Raw genomic sequence first — 16,362 nt, forward strand, 5'->3', positions numbered from 1 at the left:
CTTTGCCCTCTCCCCGCCCGGAGGGGCCCTCGCCCCGCGGCCGAGCACGGAGCTTCCCGCCGGCTGCGCCGCCCCTGCCCGGCCGGTGCCCGCGGAGCCGCGCCGCGCTGCACAGCCCGCCCTCCCCAGCGCTCACGGCCGCCTCTCAACTAAGTTGCCGAGAAGCCATTTCTGACCCGGCATCATCCCCGGGAAGGGAAAAAAAAAAATCCCCCATCGCCAGGAGCCCGCTCTCATCCCTTCTCTCTGCACCCTCTTTTGCAGGCGCGGCTGGTCCCAGCTAAACATGCCAGGAGCGCTGAGGGCAGCGCGGCAGGCTCTGCCCCGTTAGCCCGGGGTGCCTGGGGGGACTCAGCCATGAATTCCTCCCCCCCCGCCCCCGGCGCCCCCCCCGGCCCGCTGCAGCTCTGGCAGGAGGAGAACCAGACCCAAGGTGGGCTCTGGAACGGGAGCCAGGAGCTGGGCTGGGAAGAGCTGGAGAAGATGCTCTTCCTCTTCGCGAAGGAGCCCGTCACCATCAGCCTCACGGCGATGTACCTGGTGTCCTTTGTGGTGGGCTTTGTGGGCAACATCATGTCCATCAGGGTGCTCACTCGGAAGCGCCGGAGTCGGGTGTCCAGCCTGAGTGCCACCCGCAGCCTCCTCATCAACCTGGCGGTGTGCGACCTCATGGTGGTGTGTGTCTGCATGCCCATCACCGTGGGCAACCTCATCTACAAAGCCTGGGTGTACGGGGACTTCCTCTGCCGGGCGGTGCCCTTCATCCAGGCTGTTTCTGTCTCTGCCAGCGTCCTCAGCCTGACCGTCATCAGCGTGAACCGGTACTACAGCGTGCACAACCCACTCAACGCCCGGTCTTTCTTCACCCAGAAAAGGATCCTCAGCACCATCCTGGTGGTGTGGCTGTTGTCCTCAGGGATATGCATGCCCCTCATCTTCATGAACAAACGGGATGAGATCGGGGTGGTGGAGGGCTTGCCTCTGGTGTTTTCCATCTGCAGGGAGATTTGGCCTCAGGAGAGGCTCAAGCAAGCCTACAACTTTCTGCTCTTCTGTGCCCTCTACTGCCTGCCAGTCCTGTTCAACATGGTCATCTGCTTCCTCACGGTGCGCCGGCTGTGGAGCCGCAGCAGCCAGCTGAAGGAGAGCACTGCCCTGAACCGATCTCTGCCAGCTTCCAGGCTGAAGATCCGGAAGAAGGTAGCACAGATGGTGGTGGCCCTGGTCCTGCTGTTCGCAATCTCCTGGCTGCCTGTCTACCTGATGGACATCTGGATTGATTTCAATATCCCTAAATCTTTGCAGGATGTGACTCCTTCTCCTTGGATCCTGCAGCTCAGACCTTTTGCCCAGTGGCTTGGCCTCACCAATTCCAGCCTCAACCCTATATGCTATTGCTTTGTTGGGAACCTCTACAGGTCAGCCAAGGAAATGAAGAGCAAATACCACCAAAGAATGGTCTCTCTCTTTAACTTTTCTCTGTCTGAAGGGACAACCCGTTCCTCAGTCCCAGAGCTGCTCTCTTACCGGAGCTCAATGGAGCCTGCAAGGAAAGGATCCTCCGCCACCCCCACCATGGGCAGGAGATGTCAGGAAGGTCATGGCCATAAGAACAAGTGTGGACGCTTGAACTCCTGCCAGCATCCACCTCTGAACACTGTCTCCAGTGAGAACACTTCCTTGTAATTCTGCTCAGGAAGAGCACCTCATACCCTCATCTGCATTTAATGACTCTTTAGAGGTCTTTCTGAACCGGGTATTTTAATGGTGGGGAAAAACTTTCTTCTAATCACTCCCATGACCAGTTCAAAAATACTGAGACAGGGAAAGAAGCAAATCACGAGAGAAAAAGATGACATATTTTAACTCAGATCAAGTTTTAAGACAAAAGATTTTTACTGGGGACAACTAGATGTGTAGCCTGCTGCCCAATTAAATAGATCAACTTCCCAATGAGTGATCTCTCCCCACAGCTCCATCTCTGGATGCAGAGATGCTGTATGGATACAGCAATGATGTGACTGCTTGCTGCTGCTCACCCTGTGCTGATAAAGAGCAGCGATAAGAGGCACACTCTGCTCCAAATCTGTCAGTTGTAGTTGCAAGCAGTGAAGAAATTCCAGAAACAGCATCATAAAAAGTAATAGTAGTGGAGAATTTCACACACTTTACCACTGGAGATTTCATTGTCTGATCGTATTGTTTCACTCCTCCATGCAAATAAATTCTGATGTGAAGAGGCAGTGCCAGAAGTACTAAAGCAACCATCGCCACTCCACATTTGGGAATTCAGAAGGAATAACGTGGCCTCAGAGGTGATTAGGAAATGCAATAGGAAAATATTCTTTGGGCATCAGCTCTCTTTCTTACAGCTATGCTCCCGCGAGTAGAATGGGAAGAACCGGGCATCTATTAAGATGATTTGCACTTGAAAAACCAGACCTTGTTCAGCTGTGTCTGTACCAAACAAAGGCATGTGAAAATAAAAATAGAAAGTGGTTTATAGCTAATAAAATCAGAATCAACTAATGCAATGCCATTTGTCTGGGAAGGAGAGAATCAAAGTGCTTGCTTTTCCTGCGGATCAGAAGTAGGATAAAACCTGTTTCTTCCATCATCTCCTTTAAAGGAGGCTTTGATAAATAAATTGTATATTTTTATTACGTTAGCATCGAAAGGCCCCACTAAAGCTTGAGAATTCGATCGCGCTGAGCACTGGATCTGTATTCATAAAGAAAGGAAAGCTTTCTCCCAAAGAGCTAAATGAAAACGCATCAGGCCAGGCAACAGGTGGGAGAAAAAAAATACAAAAAAGACCCAAAAGGCTGGAATAAAACTAGAGCTCAGCCCCTTCCCTGTGCCTGCCCAGTGCTAAGTGTGAGGGGATGCACACCGTCTCCTGGCACCAGAAGAGCCCGTGCCCCAGCTACTCGTGTACCTGCACCCGGCGCAGCAGGGCTCTCCTCTCGGCAAGCCCCAGAATGAACACAGCAGCCTTCCGGGGAGAGGATTTTGCATTTAATGGAACTCAGGGTTTTGATGACTGGGGGCATTATTTTTATTACTGAACAAGGGAATGATGGTCTGGGAAATCTAAGTTTCAAATAATATCCTCCTGCCTTGTAGGGAGCCTTCTGCTCACAAAAAAAACAAACCAAAAAAAACCCCAAAACCAAACCCAAAACCACAACCCAAACCAAAACGCGAAAAAAACCAAAAACAAAACCAAAAAACCCACAGGATTCCCACCTTTGTAATGATTGCACAATAACATTTGATGTTACTAATGATCTGCCTGGAAAACAAAAGATTCCTCCTTAACAGACACTGCCATCCACAATTTGTATTCTCTTTTTGTGTGAACTAGAAAGAAATTACAACTACCCAGATTTACTTTAGGTGAGAAATAGCTTTTATGTGTGCTGGGAGATGAGAACATCTGCATTTTTGCAGGTGATATAGGAGTGTACTGCTTGATCTTTTAGTAGCTGTGGAGAAAAGCCTGTGAAGATTTTATTTCCTCTTTCAAGGCATATTTTTAGGGCTGGCAAAATGCACCAGGCTGAGGAGCGTTAAAAGCTTGTTCCAAATGCCCACTGACTCCAGGTCCTGGAAACAGATGTCCTCCACCCCCGGACCAGATGTGACACAATACCAAAACTTCCCCACGTGGCCCTGGCCAATGCATTTAATCCTGCCCTGAATAAACCACAAAGACCAGACCATGGAGACGCCAGCTCTGTCCCATGTGGTGGCCCAGCTCTGAAAATGGCCAGTAACAAATGATGCAATCAGAGGTGCAAGAAATCCACATTTTAAAGTATCCCAGAGGAGAATTACTTTTTTTTCTCAGTTCATGAGCTGTTGCTTGGGTCTACCCTGAAAGTCTCTGTACCCTCCACGGAGGCAGAAATACCAGGGACTGTCGGTTCTCCTGAAGCCTGTGCCTTCCCCTCCTGATGCAGATGCCCATGCCTTCCTCCAGCCCCACAGACCTCCTCACCACCAAGATACACTGTGGCAAGGGCCACTTCCACTGGGCAAGGTCATCTCCTCTTCACACTTTGAAATGTATTTTCCAGTTTCATTCAGTGTTCCTGTTTTCCTATAATAAAGTCGAATTGCTCACTTTAACTCCTCTTTGTCTCCCTCGTCGCTCTCTCCCTATCCCCCACGCTCCAACCGCTTCTCCGCTGTTTCTATAGAGAAGTCCCCCCCCGCCTCTCACCTATCACTGTTTGCCTGCGAATTCCCCTCACTCTAACGACCCATTCATGTCTTCGCTCCTCCGATGAAAAATCCCTTCCTGCCCCGCTGATTTGAATGACTCCTTTTGTGCTGCAGACACCTGTTTGCGATGGAGAACGCTGATTTATTTTGCACGGCTTACCCGACGGCTGCCAGGTAGTAATGAATTTCGGTCACTATCACCCAAGGGTAAAAGAGAAGCAGTGACGTCAATGTGAAAGCCGCACAGCATCCCGTGAGCCGCCCGGGCTCTGGCGGTGATTTTATTAACCTGAACAGGTCTGTGTAACGCAGCAGCGCCTGGGTGACTCATGCTGGCACCGAATGAGGTGAAACCTCAGCATTTGAGAAAGTGGCTTTTTTCCCCTCCTATCTGATAAAACATCTCTTTATATTGAGGGCTGAGAAGACATCTGAGGGTCCTCCAGGCCACACAAGCTCCTTGTTTCAGATGGCAGGCTCTTTGACAGGCATTCAAGGGACTCCTTGAAGGCCCTTCGAGGAATCAGGAGCGGACACGGCTCTGGCTGGTGAACACAGATGGTTTCCTCAAAGGAGCTCAAACCGAACGTCTCGCACTTGGCGTGTGGTTGAAGAAATGTGTTTCTCTCTAAATGCACAAAGGCAGACTGGAAATGTGAATTTTAGATGTCTTGAGGACAGTGTTTTCCCGCAGCAATGCTGCTAATGCATCTCAGTCCCACTCTTCCCCCCCACGGATCTTTCTTCTCCACTTTGCCATTTGAATCAATACAGGCATTTTACCACATTATTAAAATAGGATGTTTAAAACAGCTTTACTTGAATCCCTTTGCTGCGGTAAAGACATGGAGAGAGTTGCTGTTCAGTAACTCTCTCTGGGAATATCCCATGATCTGTTCTTGTACCGTCAGTATTGTCTCAAAGATGCTACAGGTTTATTTTCTGCCTGTGAACCACTGGAGAGACAAAAAAAGAGATGATCTGTCGTATGAGGTATCATAGAGGTACATACAATCAGGACTGGTACGTAGCTCTCGTATGGAGAACGATGAATCACTGTTTCTTATAATAAAATACTCGGGGGGAAGCCAGTGAAACGATCAGACAGCATGTGTAAGGGCAAGGCAGCACCTTTTCCCACACCGAGCAGCGGCTGAGCTCACGGGCAGGGGAGGTGGTGAGTGCTGAAAGCAATAAAAAGGGTTCAAGAGGAGACTGGCCTGTTCACAGCAGAAAGGGCCATCAAGGGCTATTAAAAACAATGATGCAACTTTTGGCTTAGAGAGCATTGGGTATATAACCTGTAATTTCCACTTTTGCTCCTTCCCAGGACACGTGCTACTGGCCACCATTGGGAGCAGGAAGCTGGGCTGAGCATCGTTCGGTCTATTGGGTACCTTGTTCTTATGTCCCTGTGCAAAAAAAGCTCCACTTTAACCTGAGTCCTGTTTTAAAGAGTGGGAGGAGAGCAGGGGGTGATTTCAGACTGGGCATAATTTGATCAACAGTAAGACTTTACAGGACAGAGTCATCTGGAGGTAGGACACGTTAACGCTGACGCAGCGCAGGCTGAGGAACGCTCGCTCAGTCACTTGCAGAGCGAGAGCTGAGCAGTCCCAGCGGACGGTGCACGGTGCCCGCTCCGGTGCAACGCAACAGAAATAACACATCCGTCCCTCCTCTAATATTCATCAGCCCTCTCGGCGGGTCAGAACCTTCACTGCAGCAACCCCGAGCATCCCAGAAAGAAGAATGTCCTCCAAAGGGAAACTTCTGCCTATTGGCATTCTACGTATTAGAGTTCTTGATGCTGGGATTCAAACTAGGATGGAAGCTGGCTGGTGAGTTATCTGCAACATCAGAGCACAGTTCCCGTGTCTCCTCCTGCACTCCCCCCACCACAGCACACCCCATACACAAACACCTGAGCTCTCCTGACTCGAAATATTTAAATGAACAGGGAGAGCACAGGAGTTGCCTGGGTTTCGAGTGCATTGCGATGCCCTTGCTGTAAAGAACCAGAGAATTATCAGTGCAAATTTTCTAGGAAAAATCAGCGCAGCTCAGTTTACCTTTGTGATTATATTCCGCATGAAAACAAATAACCGGAGGCTACTAGAAGAACAAATAAAAGAGCAGCTATGAGCAGGTACGGCCAAGGAGATCACTGGAGCCCCCTGGGAAAGAGTCAGTCTCCAGGAAAGCACTGCTCACCTGGCACATACGTGGATGGTATAAGACTTTCCCAAACTTTCTGGGAATGAATGACTAGTGGTTAGGTCAGTCCCAGGGGCACAGGAATTGCAGTCGTTGCTTTTTCCACCTGCTAAGCATGTTTAGGTAAAGCCCCAGGACTGAGAGGTGACCCAACACAGCTGTAACGTCAATGCAGTCTCATGCAACCGCCTGCCCCAAAGCTTCCCTGCCGGCCCATGACGGAGACTCCTGGCTGCCCTGATTTAGGGATTTTTTTCATTCTTAGCTTGAATCAACCACGAAAACTGGGGCAGAGGAGGAGCCACACTAGGATAAGCGCCCAGTCTGGATGGGGAAGGATGCTGCTTTCCACCTTACAAGGGTATCCGCTCACTAAAGGTTGTGAAGCAGTCATATAATTTAATTATTTCATTAATGTTTTATTCAAATAATAATTTTAAAATATTTCAGCAATAAAGATGGATTCAGCACTTGCAGAGAACATTTTTTTCAAGTGAGGAATCTACACCAGAGTCTTCCTATTTGGTGTCTCTTGCTGATTGCAAGAAACCCCCCAAAGAAATCAGTGCTGGAGCACACTGGTGAAGAGCTGGCTCAGGACCGCCAGAGCAAGGGGCACTGATTACCTTGTGATTATCCTCACCGCATGGGGAAGGGGAAGTCTCATGGAGCTGCAATGTGACCTTTGATTTGAAATGTTTTCTATGCTCAACCTTTTCCTCTTACCTCATTGTACCCTAAGACCTCTGGTTCATGTTGCAAACAGGGGGAGAAATTATCCAAGGAGACTGTATTTTTAAAAATGTATATGAAATATTTCTGCGCCTGAAAGACCCAGGAATTAACAGCTTGTCCCCGTACGCCTTACCCCTGTCTCTGCACATTTTTATGGTAACAGACAGATACTGCGGAGCACAAAATGGTGTGTGTGTTGTAGGATAAAATCACCAAACTTTAATCATTCCTTAACCAGGCGTGCGTTTCCCAGCCGCAGCACCCTGCCAGGCTCTCTGAGCCCCAGCTGCAGAGCAACGAGCGGTCGGCACCGCTGACAGCCAGGCTCTTGCTGTCCCCTGCCGCTGCAGGAGGCGGATTGTCGGTGCCAAGCCGCGTCTCTCAGCTCTGCACCTCCAAACGCCGAGGACCGTGTGTCCTCAAGCAGAGCTGCCAGGAAGGATTCCCAGGCTGGATCCCGTGCTCCATGAAACGGGCTTGGCCACAGCCCGGGGCTCTGTTGCACTCTGCCAGTGCAGGCTGGGGGGATTGAACTAATCTCGTTTCTAATCACCGCAGCAAGGCTGAGCTCGTGGAAGGAGGCTGCGAGGACCCGCCGACCACGAACCAGCGATGCTCCAGCATCTCTGGGCAGCTGCACGGGCATGCTGCTACCCCAGGTGCCACATAGTCTTTGTCTTTCTTCATTTTCCACTTGAGGTGTTTTTAGTCAATCCTTTCTTTCCTCTCCTCAGCCATTCACCCCGAGAATGGAGCTGCTGAATCCGAGGGCGGTATGAATGGGTCTTTAAGCAGATGTATCCCATTACCTGGTGCTCACAAGTCATGAGCTGTTATTTCTCGGTGCGAGGAAGGAAACTGTGGCAAAACATTCAGGAAACAAGCTAAAGAATAAAAAGGGGAATGAAAGAAAATCCAGACAGTGAAATAAAACCATCTTAAGGCAATTACCTGGGAAGAAATAGAGCTGCCAAGGATATTAAAGCTCTCACACACCTGCTAATCTCTTCTGATAAAAGTCTGACTGGCTAAACTAATAACACTATTAAATCTGCAATAATCATTACCAGAGGCAGCCCAAGGATCTCTCAAAGCCGCGTGCCTGGAGGAAGACCATTTCCAGCTGGTGTGCAACCAGCAGCAGGTAAGTGGTACCTGCACCTGAGATGTCAGCATAATTGCTGAGGGGCTGTGACTCAGTAACCTCCCTAATTGCCTCCCCCAGCTGAGAACTGAACCCGAATTTCCTAAGGCTCCATCCAGCACTCCTGCTTTTTCAGACTGTTCTTCTGGGAAGCACAGGACAACACAAGAAGTTCCTGCACAGCCTCACAGTGTGGATCAGTATTTGGGGTGGGCTGACTCATAAAGTCTCCACAAAGGCTGGGATGTTCTCCTTCAAAAGCTAACAACGTAACACGGCCTCTGGCAGAAATGCATCAAGAAAAGGATATGCAATAGCAAAAGTATCAAAAATCCTCTTCCTAAATCCTCATGGCAGGTGCAAAGCTGCAGTTCGCTCCTCTGCAAGCGGGAGGAGAAACAGGCTGGGGTGGGACGAACAGCCCACGCGGTGACCCTGGCACATCGGGGAGGAGGTGTATCCACACAGCAACACCAACGGATGATCAAGAGTTTGTGCAAAACCAGTTTTGATGCCATCACTTCCAGCGCAGTTCCCGAGTGCCCGCAGAGACGGTGGGGATGCTGCTTCCTCCGTGGCAGCGGAGCGTGCACAGGTTACCTGCTGCTGGAGAACACGCAGATCCTGCGCCTCTCGCGTTCCCTCTCCACCGCCGTTGACTTCGGCAGAGTTGCTTCTGATTTATACCAGCAGGAGATTAGTGAAGCCCACAGTGAATGAAATACTGTCAAGGTGAGGCTGCTGTCACATCAGCTGCTGTAATTCCATCGACTTAATGGATCTACTCCTAATTTACAAGTCAGAGGTGGATCCGGCACCAGAGGCTGAGTACAAAGGTGTCATTTTTATATAGTCAAATTTATATCTGAAATAAATACCACATTAGATCTTTCCAAGAGGTCTGAGCTGCAATGTATTCATTTTTCTCCCTGCAGAAAGGTGAAATTCTCACTGATGTTTTCAGGTTACCTTCAAGTCTCAAGGTTGGGTATTTTTCAGCCATCTGCTTCTTCCACAGGGACCCTTGGGGGCCAAAACAGGCAACTGTATCCTTCAGGGACTCCTCCAGCAATTTGCTGCGAGGGGTACTAAGCCCCTTCCCGAGGCTGCCATTTGCCAGGAACAACACAGCAGCCTGATAATGTGCAGACTGCTGCAGTGAAAATTAAGATAATGAAGAACAAATAGATTTCCATCTATATGAGATTTTTTTGCATACTTCAGAAATAAGGAATATTTGCATATACGTATACTTCCCAGCCCATAATAGTGTAGGCATATCAAATTCAAAACACCGTGGTCCCTTCAAAAATCAGTGAGTATCTGTGTGACCACAGGCTGTGAACAGAAATTCATGGTTTAACCAGCATCATGCCACACAGGACTGACTGCGGGAGAGTGAAATGGCTCTACGCAGACACACGTCCCAGAAGAAAAACGCATTCACAGCAGCCACATGTCCGCATCTGCAAACACAGTGTGGGAGGACTGTGTAGGGTGGGAAAGTCTTTGCTCTCAAGTAAAATAACAAAATATTCTTCTTGATCTCATCTCCCTAATTCCCTTCCTGAAGTCCAGGCAGGACAGCCCAGAAGCCAGAAAGCTGCCAAAATTGTCATGGAAACAGCAAAGCTTTTCTGCAAGGCACGACGCCAGAACTGGAAGCCAGAACTCCTAGCAACAGCAAACACCTCTTTCCTGAGTCTCTTGCTCCATCAAGCAACAAATGAAACCTGGGAAAATGGGGGGCAGTGATGGGTGCAGGGGTCTGGGCAGTGGTAATGGAGCAGCTCCCCTTCTTCCATGCCCATCACCAAGGGAAGCCAAGAGAGACAGTGCCGGGACACATGGAAAGCTCCTTGCTCCAGGTTCGGCTGGCTGCAAGGGACAGCAAGACCTTAGATTTCTTATCTGCAGACTTGAAGCTATTGAAGAAAGCACTAAACCAGACAGGCTACTGGAGGCATTCTTTCCTGCCTGCTCTTGTAGCATGGAAGTATGGCCAATAACCCATAGCTTCTTCTCACGTCGGCAATCGGAAGTGACAGGGCACGGCACTTTCTGATGAAGGTCCACGTGGGAGCAGAGATGTGCTCTGCTGGCGAGAAGGACTCAAAAGGAGTGAGAAGGAGAAAAGTGGTGTTTCATTTTTGCTGATAAGCCTGAGCATGTTCAGTCAAGCAGCCTTTGCCCATGGGAAATGTTTTGATAGATTATTGTTGGGGCGGGGTTCCCAAGTCTTTTCTCAACTGCGAGAAATGTTAAGCATTATTTTTTTTATTCCTTGGCATGCTGTGCTGGAACAAGAGCAATCTGAAAATAAAGGGGTGAGATGATGGAGTGTGACCCTGAACAGAGAGCTGGACACATACAAAGTTGAAAACAGCTTAGATTGTGAAGCAGCAAGAAAGAACATAAATGAAGTATCCTTAGGTGAGCACACATCTTTACCTCGTCTGCTAGGAGGAGCTGCTTCAAGAACCAGATAGCCAACATGTGGACTACATGAATTTGTCTTACCCTATATGCCTTTCCCCTCAGTATGTGACGGCCTGCTGTCCACCCCGGGGAAGGGAAGGACGACTGGCTTTGGCAGTCCCTGCTGTCCTTTCCATAGCCCTTTCAAATGGAAAATGCCATGCGACTCTCCCCTTGCCTCCCTCGTACCACAGGAGGAGCTGTGACCTGACTTCCCTTGGTCCTGCCATCCCCAAGGAGATGCCGGGAGCCTGGTCCTGCAGGATACGCAGCCCAAGGCTTCAGTCCGGGAAGGAACGAGCTGGAGCCGTACAGACCCCATTGCAAGGACTGGGTCCCCAAAGGAAATGCTATCTGCATGCATTTGAAAGCATGATTATTTAATTTGTCCTTTCTTTGCTCCTATTTTTATTGCTAGCCATTTAAATTATACAAATGAGGTTTTCTCTTGTCTCGTCCCCAGAGAGTCAATGCATTAAACAAAACATTAAAATATACTCATAATCACGGAAACTCTCTCATATATATTTATAATCTCTGAATTACTGGCATTAATGCAGAAGTGGTTTCTATGCGCTTATCTCTTCTCGCTGCTTATATGTCCAAAATATATACAGCACACAAAAGATAAACACATTGAAACTACCCATCCATTAACACATCTGCCATCCCAAAACAAACGCACGGAACAAATTTACAAGGAAAAGCCAGCGAAGGAGACAAACACAATTACGGTGATGTGTCTCCACCACTGTCTGATCATTAAGGATGATGATAAGAGAATTCAGTGTCATTCCGAAGACTCTGGCTACTTGGGGGCTGTTTCCAACATGAGAAGCACCAAGCAGAGAAAAAGAGCAAGGTGGAAAACCCAGGGCAAACAGCCTGGCTTGTTGCCTGCGCGTGGCGCAGAGGGCCTGCAGAAATACTGGGGGGACAAGCAGTAAAGAAGGCAGGAGTTACCCCGTACTTTCAATGGCTGCACCCAAAATACTTCCCATTTTTGGAGAAAAACAAGACACCAAGAGCAGCTCTCAGCCATGCTCTGCAGGAGAGGGGGGTAGCAAAAGTTGAAGGTACCCAATGTTTCTCAGCACCAGCAGATAGAGCAGCCACTACCCGCTCCAGTCCCTCCGTCACTCTCGAGCTCCTGAAGATGCGCTCAGCCCCACCTCGGCCACAGTTTGGTGCTGCTTTCACAGACCAGCTGCGCCCTGGCGAGGTGCCGGTGTCCAGATGCCTCCCTGAGAGCCATGAGATCTTTGCAGAGCATCTCACAGCCTCCAGCAGCTGTGGAGCCCGGCGGTCTCCCTCTAAACAATCACCAAAGTGATGGAAAACGACCTCTGCTATGCGTGAGTCTTGCTCCCTTCTCATACTCCCTCGCCTTTCTGTTTTTCCTGGGGAAGGATTGCTGCAGCTTTATCCCAGGGCAGGAAGAGGCAGGCCTGGCGTATCTAATCGAGGAGCCAGCCTCTCCCTTGTGCTCTATGCACCAAAACGTGGACACAACCCCTCCAACACACGCCGCTCAGCTGTGGCATCTTTACAACCCCACAAGCAGCCCCAACACTGTACAGCTTTCCCTCCAAGATTTCTGAATTCTAAGGCAGCACTTGCTCTCCAGCACACCAGCTCAATAATCTGACTCATTAAGGAGCCCTCAGCCTCCGGTTTCTATTTCGTACTGATGCTTTGTGCTGCTGAAGTGCTGGTTTGTAGGTGGCCAGCTGTCTGCTTGATTGGTGAGTACCCCCAAACCACTCACAAATTCAATCAACCGCCCTTGTGGGAATTACTCCCACAGTCACACAAAATTCGAGGGACGTTACAAGGAATGGCCAGTCATGAAAAGCTGACCTTCAGCATCAATAACTAATGTTGCTAAAGCCGACTCCTTAGACGTTAGCGAGACTGACTGCTGCTCCCCACAAGATGCATTGATGCCAAGAGCACTGTGAGTGTGTATTAGTAATAAGTTACTGTAGGTATCTCTCAGCTTCTTCAATCAAAAAGCAATCACCCTCCTCCCTTCCCCATGGCAACCAGGGTTTAGTAATCACCTCATCACCTATTCCAAACTGAGGCTGAAATACATGTTCCCAAAGCCTGAAAGCTCCAGTCTTTATTAAACTGCAAATATTTGTTACTTGCTCAGACAAAGCATCTTCCAGTCTGCACATGGATAAGTGTTCCCTTCTCCGATTTGAAGTATGGTGGGATGGGAAGGGCAGAGAAGGTAAATATTTAAACAGCCTGCTAAAGGAAAGCCATGCTTTGAGACCCAGAAAACCAAATGCTCCACAGGTGAAACTTCCAACAAAAAAGCAAACAAAGGATCAGGAATGAAGTATTGCATGTTGGCCGCAGGGAAGCCTTCTCTCATCTTTTTATCTGCCTCTTGCAGACAAGTTGACAGCCTGAATTATCAAAGCACTTGTGCTACGCAGAAGGTATTCTCATTTTGGGGCTGATGCCGCAGAAGACATCTAAGCCAGAAATGGAGGTCACCATTTGTTTCTTTGCTGTCAGCTCTGGTTACAAGAAATTAGTTACTATGACTTTCAGTCTGGCCAGGGGTAAAACTAACGGTGGATCTCGGCGCTTGCAAACATGCTGCCAAGGACTCTGAAAACGGAGAGCTAAAACGCTCCTCAAGATGCGACCGAGGATGCTGAGCACCCACTTGCAATTTTTCTTCTCCAGAACCACTTCCTTCGTTGGGTTTTTCTAACACTAGATTCTGGCCCAATACAAAATCTGAGCACTGACTTTTACTCAATAAACATGAAAAGCCAGGGAAATTACATAAATTCCAACATGAATGAACGTAATTCAGGCTTTTTTTTCCTAAACATTTGTACTGTGAAAATGATGCTAAATAGATGGCATGAGGTAAATAGCGAAAATTTAAAGGTATGTTGTGGTTTAACCCAGCAGGCAGCTAAAACAACCACACAGCTGTTTGCTCATTCCCCTCGCCCCCCTTCCACAGTGGGATGGGGGAGAGAATTGAGAAGAAAAAGGTAAAATTTGTGGGTTGAGAAAAAGACAGTTTAACAGGACGGAAAAGGATGATGATAATAATAATAATATACAAAACAAGCAATGCACAGCACAATTGCTCACCACTTGGAACCAATGCTCGGCTAGTTCCTGAGCCACCCCGCCTCCCAGCCAGCCCCTCAGTTACATACGGAGCATGACGTCATATGGTATGGAATATCCCTTTGGCCAGTTTGGGTCAGCTGTCCTGGCCATGTCCCCTCCCAGCTTCTTAGGTGCCCCCTGCCTTCTCCTTGGCAGGGCAGTGTGAGAAGCTGAAAAGTCCTTGACTGCTTGGCAACAACTAAAAATATCAGTGTGTTATCGACATTATTCTCATCCTAAATCCAAGACACAGCACTGTAGCAGGTGCTAGGAAGAAAAGTAACTATCCCTGCTGATACCAGAATAAGGTATAAAATGCCTTCTGGGGTAATAGTCAAGACCTGGGGAAAAAACTCTTCACAGAGGGGTAAGGAAAGAACTCTGCTGGATATGTGTGGTCCTTGAAGGAAACATAAAAAGCCTCCGATAAGAAACCACTCAACCAAATGTGCTACATGGTGGCACCATCTACTGGGTGTCAACAGAAACAGCTGAGAAATGGAGGCATTTAAATCCGAGTCATTTGTTGTATCCGACAGACACAAGTGAATGATGTCTTGGGAAATGCAGAACAGGATCGGGCTGTATCATGGGACTGTCGACATGCAGGATGCACAAAGCAGCTGCAAAATCCAGAAGAGCTACTGGCTCCATCTCACAGTCTTCCCTACATTCATGCAAACAGGTGAGAGATCCTCTTCCGCAGGATCTTTCTTTCTGTAGTCGTCAAAGAAAACAACAAAGCAGGATACATGTGCTGTCTTTCTGGTGAGAACACATGAACCACATCCTAGCTTTTAACTAGGAAATGCTATGTGTGCATTTCTCCTCCTGCATCCAAGAAATAAAAACCTAAGAGAACATCCAACAGAAATGTTAAGTAACTGCTTTTGAACTAGCTCTCTTCCAATCCACACAGTGGAAAGGGCATGGAGCCAAATCAGAAGCCGGGTTTAAAGCATATAACATACACATCTTAATAAAAAACTCCCTGCCGGACTCACCCTCAGTTGATGTGTTTAGCTTCCAACCTGCCTAATCCTTCTGCTCTTTGGTGGCTCCAGGCCTCATCTTTGGCACGCATGAAAGTGCCCAGCCCCTCCGCCATGTCACAGAGGTGGCCTTCCATGCCCTTGCCACCTCACATCCCCAAGGTCAGTATGGATTTCCAACAGAACTCCTCCTCCTAAGCCCTCCTCTCCCAGGCACTCCAGCTCTGCAGGTCATGGAGTTCACCTCTGTTCTTTTCAAAGGCGGCTTCCTTCAACAGGAGTAGACCTCACAGTGTTCTTATAGAGAAAGCACATCCTTAATCTTTTCCTTCCAGGTTTCATAGACTATATAAAAATTTCCCAAACACTCGTGCCTTGCTCCTAGAGAATTACGTACTGTGCTAGTTGCTGGGTAAGATAAAAGTTATAAGCAATTGTAACAAGAAGATGCCAGTTTGGTATTGTCCTCTTCAATTGCTTGACAGTAATCCAAGTTTTTCACAAGACTGCTTTCAGGTATATGCCTGGAACATTTGATATCTGGATTCAATCTCCACCATCACAGATTCTGTGACTCTTGAAGAAGTAATAAACTTCTCCATGACGTCGTTGGTCTAGTGATCCTTAAGATGATATGAAATGAACAGGAAGTCATGTGTTTTCCTAGGTCTTAAACGCAACGCCATACCTTGTTAGACCTACTGAGAAGCTATTAGTACTTTTATGACCCAGGTCTCCACGACAGTTGGGCATGTCACTGTGCCCTAGAGACACTCCAGTGTCCTGAGAGTGAATTCTGGGATATCTGAAATGGCAGTTCGTCGCATTTTGTCTTGTTCCAGCTCTGTAGGAAACAGCCCAGGATTCCTAACCCATCCCTGAATTACACCATGCAGCCACTCTGTAAGCAACCCGATTTAAAAAGTATTGTCAAATTAAAAATCAGCTTGAAAAGAATCCAGAATTAAAGTTACTGAGTCTCTGGGCTCTACAAAGAAAGGCCATTAAATTTAATTCGCATGCTTCTGTAACATATATCAGACAAATTGAGAGGGTTTGGGGTTTTTTTTTTTACAATTCAGCTTTGAAATCCAGTTGATGCCTCAGCAGAATCACTGCCCTGCATCCCACGCCTGCTCGCATCAAAACTACAGCACCGCGTCTCAAGGAAAAAAAAGGGGGATTTCCACAGGGATTTGTGATGAAACCGGAGACAAGTTGTTGATTATCTTTATGATGACCTGATGAGATATTGGAATCTTCATTCCATATAAGTGGAACTCAAATTATTTATAGATGAGCTACTTCAACCACTTTTTGCGAGGCATGAGGAAAGGTTTCACCACATTTCCCAGCTGGAGATAAAAATAATTCGGAAAAGATTTTCTGATGAATTCATGGTCATTTTGAACTGTA

At 48.0% G+C, this 16,362-nt stretch overlaps 1 protein-coding gene across 1 annotated transcript; it reads left to right on the forward strand.

The window, feature by feature from the left end:
* The first annotated feature begins 357 nt into the window (after positions 1 to 357).
* LOC129213051 (galanin receptor type 1-like) lies at positions 358 to 1,805 on the forward strand. The gene has a single exon (XM_054842394.1). It carries the CDS (start codon positions 358 to 360, stop codon positions 1,684 to 1,686), a length of 1,329 nt encoding a protein of 442 aa, XP_054698369.1. The 3' UTR covers positions 1,687 to 1,805.
* The last annotated feature ends 14,557 nt before the right edge of the window (positions 1,806 to 16,362 follow it).

The sequence above is a fragment of the Grus americana genome, chromosome 15 (assembly GCF_028858705.1).
Source record: "Grus americana isolate bGruAme1 chromosome 15, bGruAme1.mat, whole genome shotgun sequence".
In the NCBI taxonomy this organism is placed as follows: Eukaryota; Metazoa; Chordata; class Aves; order Gruiformes; family Gruidae; genus Grus; species Grus americana.